This window comes from Clavelina lepadiformis, chromosome 7, assembly GCF_947623445.1.
Source record: "Clavelina lepadiformis chromosome 7, kaClaLepa1.1, whole genome shotgun sequence".
In the NCBI taxonomy this organism is placed as follows: Eukaryota; Metazoa; Chordata; class Ascidiacea; order Aplousobranchia; family Clavelinidae; genus Clavelina; species Clavelina lepadiformis.
Genome location: NC_135246.1, coordinates 17,646,982 through 17,657,845, shown reverse-complemented (window position 1 = coordinate 17,657,845; position 10,864 = coordinate 17,646,982). Strand labels below are relative to the sequence as shown.

Below are 10,864 nucleotides of genomic sequence, written 5' to 3'. Positions count from 1 at the left end.
GATTTTACTATCAAAGTTTAGTTAGGTAGACCTATTGCGGATATTTTTACCTAGAAATGTGTCATTGTTGGAAATTGCGAAGGAAACTAACCTGGATGTAAAGACTGTGCAAAAATAACTGACTATTTTGGGCATTGTTAATTTAGCTTTTGGTACGTCAGTGTTGTCGGTGAGTTGTGTTTGATCGTGTAATGGACGTTTCTAACCAGTTTTCGTGATAACCGATGTTTTATTTTTATCCAACTATACTTTTTCGGTCAAAAACTTTATCAGATATGGGCTAGTAAGACGGCAAGGTAAACATTGACGTTGGGTGCGGTATAAGAGTATACAGGTGCAACTAAGGAATCTCAGCCGGCAATCTTACAGTCTTATGACTGTTTGGTTTGAGTGATACGGAAACGGATATTGTAGGCTACTAAAGCCGTGTACCTTACTGGTTGCTTCTTACGTTAAAGTTAGCTTAGCTTACCGGTACCTAAAATAGCTAAAGTCTGAAATTGGTAGCTTGGACGTTGGGTTCAATGGGACATTTTGCTGCTTTACTCGTAATTACTGTGCTTCAGTATGTGTAATTTTGCACTTAATGACTTAAGCAGAACTTTTGCTAAAAATAAATTTTTGATTAATTTAGAGATTGCGTTAGACTTAGTCAAACTGCCTACATTCAGACATTACCCATATAGGCCAAGTATCTTTCTATATACAGAAAATGGGGCGGCTACATGCATGAAATTCATCAACGTGCACGCAGAGCATTTTTATTTTCACGCCGATGTATAATAAACAAAGAAAAGCTGTGTGTTTGAAAGCCAAGATTTATAATAAATAAACAAAGAATTGAGGCTTCCATGCATGCCATCACACCAAATTGTGCGTATTTGCACGTAGAATTTCTTGTCAAAACCTGTCGTATTTTCTCATCTGATACATCACTGTGTAATTGCACACATAGGAGCGCATTTCAAGTGCATTTAAACATTTTTGCACACACAGAACTTGACATTTTTGATTATTTGATGCACATAAGATATTGCTGAAGACGACCATACTTTACAGTCTGGCTGACAGCTACAGTCATAGTATCATGCAGTCCCTATCGGAAAGTTTGCTTTCATTGCACCAGATAAATACGCCTCTAAATGCAATACCAAAATTTATGCTCGAAGTGACATATATATTGTTAAGATATGATATGGATATGTTTCTTGTGGGAATGTAAAGCTTAATATTTTGTAACAGGTTGCTTGCAGCTTGTGTTAGCCGCGCAGAGACAGCATATTTTATTAGACAAAGCATATTTTTTTCTTCATTGATTTACTACTGCCTCACAATGGCTTATGAAGTTGAACCTGGGCGATTCTTCAATATTCCTTTGAAGAAATCCAGTGACATTGACCTGGTCAAGCCGATGGAAACCTTCATTAAAAACACATTCGACAAGGTTTGTTCGATTCAGATTTTATTTCTAGCCAACATATTGATCAGTAACAGGCCTACCTTGGCTAGAGTTTTAAAAACTGCTAGTTCGTTTTGCTGGCCAATTTAAACGTATTTTTCTTTTCTGTAGGTTATGGGTTGTAATATGTACAGAATACAGTACATTATTATGTCTTCTGTGGTGATGTTTTGATTTGCTTTTTTGCTGATGCTTTTGAGTTGTGACAAAATTTGTCTTTGCTTGATTTTAGACGGATGAAGACTTAATGAAACACGTGCGGGAGTTTAGTACCCTTAGGAGGAATGCTGTCACAAAACCTCTTGATAAGTCCATTACTTCACTTAATTCTTTATATCAGTAAGAACCTTTGCTGTGAAGTTTACGACCGTTTGACAAATTACGATTTGATTTTGGTCATTTTTCTACATAAATGGATTCAGACAATCATACCTAATATATTGTTCTTTTTAAGTTTTATAGCAAGGAACATTTTGTAGATTTTTGTTAAGTGGGACCATTGTCACTACATACGTATAGTAAAGCTTTATATTGAAGCTATGTATGTTTGGTTTTCAGGTATTACGATCAGTTGACGGCTGTATCTAAAAAAGTTCCGTTTCGGGAAGCCAATGGTGCTCATGTTTCTTTTCCATGGAAGGACTCTTTGCAAAAAGCAAAATTTTTAAGCAGCACCCCTAAACTAAGTGAGACTTTACTGAACTTCGATAATAGCTTATATGATGCAAGTGTATACAAGCATAAACAGAAAAATCTGAAATTTTAGGGCATTTTGATTGAGTGTATATATACATGCTATATTCATCTTGTTCACTTAATATCTGTTATTAATATTAATATTTTATTATTAATATCTTAATATTTAACGAGAGAGCATTACAACAGGTATTGTCGATGGTGAATTTGAACGACTCTGCGTCTTGTACAACATTGGTGCCCTCATGTCTCAGATTGGCAGTGAAGCAAATTTACAAACTGATGACGGACTGAAGATAGCAGCAAAATATTTTCAGGTAATAAAACTCCATGTAAATGTTTTCTGTTTACCTTTTCAGAAACAGTGTGGTAAGAGTTTCATGTCGTGGCGTTGTGAAAGGAGAAACCATAAACTCACAGTCATTCTTTTTGTTTTCGCCTAGGAATCTGCTGGAATATTCACTTATATTAAAGACAGAATTATGTCGGTTGCGGGGACAGAAAGCTTGACAGCTGATCTTGCCCCCGAAGTTTTGAACGCGTATCGCTGTATCATGGTCGCCCAAGCTCAAGAATGCTTCTTCGACAAAGCGAGCAGTGACGCCAATAGTAAATATCAAAACCATTTCTTTATCAGTACATTTCCACTAGCCTCAGTAAACATCTTGTCAAAATTTACCATTCTATTTCAAACCTGCATTGCTAGTTTTACGTGGTGGACCATTGCTTTGGTATTACTTGGAAACTTCATATTTTCTGTGCAGTGCAAAAGAAGAAAGAGATGCTGGCAAAGATAGCAATGCAAGCGTCCTATCTGTACACCGAGGCTGCTAAAGCATTTGGTCAAACTGAATCCAATGAATCTTTGAATTACTGTCAAACTGCTTGCAATGCGAAGAAAGATATGTTTGAGGTAACTTTTACCTTTGAGCTGTTGATTTGTATCATCGGTTTCATTCTTTCGAATTTTTTCTTAGCAATTTGACCGATAAACTTTTGCAATTAGGTTTATTACTAATCATCCATTGTCTTATGCTTAGTGTCAAGCCCAACTCTACCAGGCGAGGGCAGCAAATGAAGGAAAACAATTTGGTGAATCCATTGCCCGATACAGGGTTAGTTTGTCAGTAAAATGATTTTACATTATTGCAGAGTATTTGGTTACTTTTATTTTAGATTACTTAATAATGCATTAAATATTCTTGTAAAAAAACTTTAATATTAATACATATAAATGCTCGTATTTTACATTCGGTTATTTGCGGCTCTTAAACTTTTTGGCCAGATTATTGAACCAATCCTGAAAAGTCTCAGCAAGTCATCAGCAGATTTTTTGCCCAATTTCAATGCAAGGAAACTTCTCACTATCGCTGTTTCAGAGAAGGAGGTTAGGACCCTTTTGTTTATTTGAACTTCTACAGCTTGTAGCTGTGTTATCCATAAGTTTTGTTTATGTAAACCCTACTTAAACAGTAGTTCTTATCGAAGTCAGTTGTAAACTCTGTTAATTGTTTTCCTTTTTGCAGGCTGCTGAAAAAGACAACAACTTCATATACAATGATGTAATTCCAAAATCATCGTCTCTCATCCCAATTTCAAAAGCAGCAATTGCAAAAGCAAAACCTTTCAATGAAAATGAGAAGCTTAGTGCCAAATTCACAGGTATATGTGTTATGAAATTCTTTTTCAAACCCAAAGTTGCTATTTAAAGTCTACGTTACAATAATTAGGAGCATAACTGTATCAGCTGGACTGCAACTACCCTTTAAAGTTTATATCCAATCCAACACAATTATTCTTCTCATGTTATGTTATGTGATTCATGGCAGACATGTTTGCCTCTCTGGTCCCACTAACTGTACACAATGCATTGGAATCTTATGAAGCTCGACGCAAGGAACTTGTTGAACGTCAAATTGAGCGCATTCGTGAACAAAACACTTTAGTGAACGGGTTTGTACAAGTTTAACTTTAAATAGCAAAATGAAACTGACAAATAGAAGGGGTTTAAACTATCTATCTGATTGCATGAATATGAATTAATTCCAAGTTTCAGATTAAAGAACGTTCCTCATCATGGTTTTGGCTTACGATGCTGTGTAGAACCTCGTTAAGAATTGTTAATAAAATGATGGAATATTCTCACAGTGTGATGTCGTCTCTTAATCTTCCCGCTGCTTTGGAGGACATTTCGGGGAGCGAAGTACCGGCTTCTATCCTTGAGAAGTCTCGAACTGTTGTAGCGAAAGGAGGATCTGCCCCTATCGACCAACTTCTGCAAGAACTTCCAGAGGCTCTGGCAAGAAATCAAGAACTTTTAACCGAGGTAAAGTGAGTATGCTGTGTTATGAGCAGTAATGGGTCAATACAAACCCAAACCTAAATAGATTTTCCAAGTAACCCTTGTGTGGGAGATTCGGGCGAACAAGAATACTAACAATTGCAAAACCGTGTAAAATATCCCTTAAAAATTTATCAACTTTGATAAGGGATGATGATCTAATTTCCTGGCTGAGCTCAAGTAGAGTGAACATTCTTTGTAATAAAAGTTTTTTACCAATTTTTTGTTCCCAATCGCCATTAAAGCATTAGATTTTTAAACAAAACAATTTATTTAGCAATTAAGTTTTGATACTTGTGAGACTTGGCAACATTCGGCTAAATTTTTATCGTTTGTTGCTGATTGGAATAGTTTTGAGATTTGTTCTTGTCGACCTCCTCTATATTCGGGTTTGCATGAACCCAGTTAATCTCCCCACATCACATCCTTAGTTATAAGCAAGTATGAATAGTTTGATGGAATGGAGTCGGCAATATTTTTGAGATTTGTCGATGTGTCGATTGCAGTATAAATTAATTGCTTTTAAGAAGTTACTATCAGTTTAAGTCAAAATTACTGGTTTTATGTTGATCGGTTCAGTAAAACTATCAGATTAATCTTCAAGCATCGACTTTTGCGTTTAGTCCGTTCGCATTTTAAATGAAGAGCAAGCTTCAGATGCTGAACTTCGTGAGAAATTTGGTGAAAAGTGGCGAAGGAAACCTTCTGCTGAGTTGACGTCTCCGTTGAGACAAGGTGAGCTATGAAGCATGGGTAGGTCTGACTTGGCACAGGGTAGCCTCTGCTGTTGAAATATGTCATAAATTCTAAACCTTTTATTTTGTTATATAAATGTGTCAACAATCTTGAACAAGTACTTTTTATAGTTGAAAATATCATCATGAAAAAATCATAAAAAATGATAAACCATATAAAATGTTGCAAGGTGTTTTGTTTGAAGGCACTTCTTTTAAATTAATTCTCATAAGTGACAGTAACACCTAGCTATAATAGCATTCTATTCTTGTGATTTCATGAGTTGGCAAAAATTTAGGTGTTTTCCAGTTTTCTGCAGTGTATGTAGGGTATATTTGGTAAACTGCCGAAACCGGTACATCCTTTCTTCAATTTTGAAAGTGTCATGCTTGGCTAACCTTATTGTTCTCTTCAAAAGGAGATATATTTGGTATTCTGGTGTCAAAGTTTAAGAATATGGGTTGTTTTGTTCACAGTTGAATACATTTCTTGAGTTTATTTTATGCTCTGGGCTTTATTGGGCCAATTTTTTACGACTTTCGCATGGAAATGGATGAATGTATTTTTCAGTAATACAATGTAAAAGTGGTGATCTAGAAAATCTCTAAATATTACAGCACTTGGACTCACTAAGTTTTTCTGTAAGAATCTGCAAGTTTTTACAGATACATCTTTATTTTTGAATTGTTATAAAGTTGACTAGTATTTCTTAATTTTTAGCAGCTATTTTGTGCATGTTCTAGTCACTCCAGTAATTCAGTAACATAATATTTGCATTGACCCTCTATTTAACACCTCTTCTTCGCTATTCAGTAGCATTGACATTTTAGTATATGAATGGTATGTTATTGTTTGCGCAGTAGAAGTGAAATAGAAGTACTGTTACCAAGCCATGTGCTTGATTTTCATAAATGAAGTTATTGACCAAACATTGGATTGCCAGCTGTTTGAACCTCATTGCAACTAATGTCATACAGAGGCGGCAAAATACCAAACCATCATTGAAAATGCTCAAAAAGCCGATGCAATCATCCGTGGAAAGTATGAAGAGAATAAGGAAGGTATCGCCTTGCTTTGTCTGCCCGAACCACAACTCAAGAATGCCGTTCCTTCTGCTAGCCCTGTTGCTGCTTTGAAAGATCATGAGGTCAGTTGGAATGTTCTCGTTTCAGTGCCTGAAATTTCCAAAAAAGTTGTTAGTTTAATGTGTTTTTTTAGAATAAATTTTCACAAACAACGTCTTTCGAGAGCAAAGACACTGAGCATTTTACATTGAAAGTTTTAATTTTGCAAATTGTTGCCAATGAAATGCCTTTTTTTGTTTACTCCTTTCCTGTCAATTTTACCTAAATTACTGTTGGCTTCAAAGTTGCTGGATACTTACTGTACCATTACATGGCATCTATCTAGCATCTATCTGGCATGTCTTGGTACCCTTCAGATTACTTTTTTCCTTGTTGCTGATAATTATTGATACGGTGTTCTGCTTCAAAACACACGAATTACTTAGCATGCATAATTTGCATATCTTAAAATACCTCCTTGTTCATAGAAAAAAAGTTGTGTGAGGGTTTTCGAGTTAAAGATGAATAGTTTTCAGTTTATCGCTCTGTATTTTGTGTTTTTGTATGTCCTGGCCTCTTTCAGTCACATTCTCTTTTATGTGTTGTATTCCCGGGTTTATCGTGCTTTGGCACCTCATTGACATTTTGTTTTATAAGTTGTATCAAGTCTGTATGTTCTTAGCAAATTGATTTAGAGTTCAAATATTTCTTTCGCAAGTTGTTATAAATTGTAGACACAGATGTAAGCATGTTGAACAACACAGTGCATAAGCAAACATTAACTTGACCATGACTTTGTCGGTTTATTTTTCGAATAAAAATCGACGAAAATTTGTTAATGTCATTCTGTTCATTTACAGGTTGTGCGAGAACTGAGGAAGCTCTGTGAGCAAGTCGAGACCCTGAAGGTGGAAAGGGAAGTGATGGAGACTGAGATGAAAACCGCTCAATGTGACTTGACAGACAAGTTTATACAGGTGACTTAAAACACGACATTGTGTTTTCGATTGTGAACTTAAACCAATTGTGAGAACCTAAACTTCGTAGGGTTAAGAAAGTAGGACTGTGACCGTGTTCAAATAAACTAATACTTATAAGTGATTTCCATGTTGAGTTTCTTTTCGAGTTGTTTAGTTATTTCCGGAAAATTATTAGGTTCTTGCTGAGGAAGGGGTTTTGAACGAGGAAAATATTTCTCCGGGTGAGCTGGACCGGATTTATCAGCCTCTGATCAGTCAAGTTTCAGAATCGATTGACCGCCAGGAATCCATCATGGCCAACGTTCAGGTTTGCAATAACTAAGCAAGATAACCAAATACAAAAAAGTTTTAAGCTGCTGTTTTGTACATTGTCTGGTTCGCATCTATAACATAAGACATTATAGACAAGACAAAAATATGAGATATTCTGTTGTTCTATTGAATTTGAAGAGAGCAAGCGAGCAGTTTGCGGTTTTGAAACAACAAGGTGGTGGAATCACATCAAGAGAAGATGTCCTGAAGAAGATGGCTGCAGGATTTGACAGATACCAGGAACTTTCCGCTCACTTGCAGGTATATTTAGGACAATCGAAATTCTTTTGTTTAATACTTGAATCTCTGCATTTGATTGCAGTGTGAAATATTTTTGCCAACATAGGTACTCGAATAATTGAAAAAGTTGAATGTTTCTAACTGATTTCCATGTATGTGAATATGCAGGAAGGTAATAAATTTTATGGAGATCTTACTGAACTTTTGCTGAAGCTTCAAGGGAAATGTTCGGATCTTGTTTTTGCAAGAAAAACAGAAAAAGAAGAATTATTGAAGTGAGTTTTGCGTAAACTTAATTTCCTGTTGTTATTTGATCAGATGCATGTGTTTGTTACATTTACAATTAAATTTTAATTTTTTTTACAAAAACTGCAAAGTTTTAACTTTACTATCTTTCAATGTAGATTTTAGCTTTTCATTTGTTAAAACAAAGCCGACTCTGTTCAATTTAAAACTTGAAATACATTCTGTGAATCTTAAACAAATTACCAACCTATGCCCAGGGATCTCCAACAGAATATACTTTCCTCATCATCATCAGCTGCACCCACCGAGGTCCCTGCCTATCAAAGGGAACAAGCAGTTTATGCCCAGGTTAAGAAGCCCCCTGCTCGTCCCCCTCAGCCTCAGCAGGCACCGGCCACCCCAGCTCAACCAACCCCTGTGGCTGCATCTGCCCCCGAACCCCCAAAGCCTGCCCCAAGGTAAATAACTGTTGTGGCATATTGCTACCGGGTGGGTTAATTACAATGTTGTGGTACGTTGACACGTAGATTGTGGTCGAAGTGATGAAGCTTCAGGTTATTCAATAGTTATTTAAATATCAACCTTTTGTAATTTCTAGGTTGTTTCAACATGCAGAGTTGTCACTTCAATGTGATTTAAAACTTTATTAATTGAAATATCAATCATATTGATGTTGTTATTATCAATTAATTGAACATTATGTTATTGTAGTGGTGCCCATTTATTTCACACAGCACGTACAAATCTATCATATTATAATATCACGAGTTCTTTGCAAAATGCAATCTTGAATCAATGATGTTCTGTATTCAACCTTCGCATAGATTACGATTTTCTTCTTCCAGGAAATCAGCAGCCCCAGCCCCTCCAGTTTCGACACCTGCCCCCACTGGCCAACCCCCAGCCCCTGGTCAATTTCCATCGCATCAGCAGCCGCCTTATGGAGGGTAAGTGACTTTGAACATGACTCGTTCTGATTTCTGTAATGCTTGTGGAGAAATGCTTGCGGTGTTAAATAGCATTTATTTTGTTTTTTTTAAATTCACTACGAATGTAATTTGTAATACCTACAGCTACATACTTCCAAACAATCATTTGTCAGTTTTATTTGGATTTGTTTAATTTTTAATCCATTTTAAATTTGTACAACTTAAAACTTGACTAAACGTGTTTTACAGGTATCCAAGTGCGCAACCTCCCCAACAAGCGTATTCCCCTTACCCCCCTGGTGGATATGGGTCATCTCAAGGTGGTGTTCCCTACCCTGCTTACCCTGGATATCCGCAACAACCAGGGGCTGCCCCGTACCCAACACAAACCCCACCCAGCGGTTATGCCCCACCGCCTCAGGGATATTCCCCATATCCACCCCAGCAACCTGGGTACCCGGGTTACCCCCAACAGTATGGGCAGCAGCCCCCTTATTATTACCCACCACCGCAACAGTAGTGCGCAGTTCATTTCTGTAAAATCCTGTCCCCTAGCTATGTGACTGACTTGCACAGTTCGCCTAATTGAAATATCTTATGTTTATGCTTTATGTAAAGTGTGCAGAGCGCCCCCTAACGTTCCCAATCAACTCTTTCTTAAGGAGTGACGCACCACCAGGCGGTGGATCTTGCAATAACTTTATTCATCAATTCTGCTTTTTTTCTTCCCAAAGTTCTTTCGTCTCCAAATTTATCTTCAGCTGTGATGACGTAACATCCTAATGTGCTCGATCAAGTTGCATAGTTCAAAGATATTCAGTTAATTTTCTTCAAAAGAAATAGTCTTGATTGTATTCATACTGTTTTCATTCGGTTTAATCTGCATTCATTCAATTTACTTTCTCAATGCCACACAAGTTTCCGGTCGAACTATTTCTTTTGTTTCTAATATTGTTCGATTTAACAAATTTTCTGTGAAATATTTCCAATTATCAATCGCTAGTGTCAAGCAGGTTTCGTTGAAAGTCTGTGACGTCATTAATCATCAACCGCTGTTCTTCTCATGTGACGTCATCTGATATTTCGTAACAGAACTTTGGGCCGAGTTTCCCTCGGTGGTGACATCATCATAATTGAATTGAACGCCGATGTACTGACTGATCGACTCAGATTTTCAATAGTTATTTCTTTGGAGGAACATCTCATTACTATCGAACGTACGTAAACGGTTAAGTCGATGACTTTTCTATAATTATGTGGTACTGAGAACTTGGTGTTCGTGCAACGCTTGAATGTCATCGTATCTAGTTTTCATTCTATCACAAATGATACCATTGTATTTAAAGACGCAATAATTCTCCAATGTTTCAATATCTTTGTAAATAAGAATAGAGGTTGTTAAGTGATAGGAATGTTGGAATTCCTGTTTACTACGTTTTTCGTTGTAAGGCCCGTAGTGACGACAGAACTGTAAAACCGAGCGATTCTTTGTATTCATCACCTAAATCTGCTTTAATTTGGTTCCTGAAATTCAAATAAACCTGTCTATTACGCACATTTCGAACTGTCTATCTGATGATATAGAACAGATTTTTTATATTCCAAGAGCTCCCAACGAAAAGTAATGCATGTGGGATTGAATGCTTCCCAGTGAAAATTTTCAATTCAGCTTCACGCCTGGGTTTGTAAACGTGGCGTCATCCCAGTTTAACCCAGAAATGGCACTTACGTACGTCAAAAAAGTATGTTCATTCAACCCCTTTGGTATCGTCTTAGTTTTCAAAGCTGATCGCATGAGATGCGAGGAGTTTTTTTGCCGTAAAGTTCATTAAATGTGTGCTGAAGCGGTCAGCTTATACGTT

General features: G+C 36.7%; 1 protein-coding gene across 1 annotated transcript; it reads left to right on the top strand.

Annotated features, from left to right (window-relative positions):
• Positions 1 to 1,218: 1,218 nt before the first annotated feature.
• Positions 1,219 to 10,560, top strand: LOC143465357 (programmed cell death 6-interacting protein-like). Its single transcript, XM_076963594.1, has 20 exons — positions 1,219 to 1,444; positions 1,692 to 1,798; positions 2,018 to 2,145; positions 2,345 to 2,472; positions 2,599 to 2,764; positions 2,920 to 3,068; positions 3,196 to 3,270; positions 3,441 to 3,542; positions 3,682 to 3,817; positions 3,985 to 4,108; positions 4,304 to 4,481; positions 5,120 to 5,231; positions 6,209 to 6,378; positions 7,156 to 7,272; positions 7,451 to 7,582; positions 7,726 to 7,848; positions 7,996 to 8,102; positions 8,331 to 8,531; positions 8,919 to 9,020; positions 9,252 to 10,560. Exons 1-20 carry the CDS (start codon positions 1,334 to 1,336, stop codon positions 9,520 to 9,522), a joined length of 2,739 nt encoding a protein of 912 aa, XP_076819709.1. The 5' UTR covers positions 1,219 to 1,333; the 3' UTR covers positions 9,523 to 10,560.
• Positions 10,561 to 10,864: the final 304 nt, after the last annotated feature.

Excerpts from the sequence above, each read along its gene's own strand:
- LOC143465357 (XM_076963594.1), top strand. The coding sequence starts at position 1,334 with ATGGCTTATGAAGTTGAACCTGGGCGATTCTTCAATATTCCTTTGAAG. Across the intron at positions 2,765-2,919 it reads AGCGAGCAGTGACGCCAATA|TGCAAAAGAAGAAAGAGATG; the intron begins GTAAATATCAAA and ends TTTTCTGTGCAG. Across the intron at positions 3,271-3,440 it reads AATCCATTGCCCGATACAGG|ATTATTGAACCAATCCTGAA; the intron begins GTTAGTTTGTCA and ends CTTTTTGGCCAG.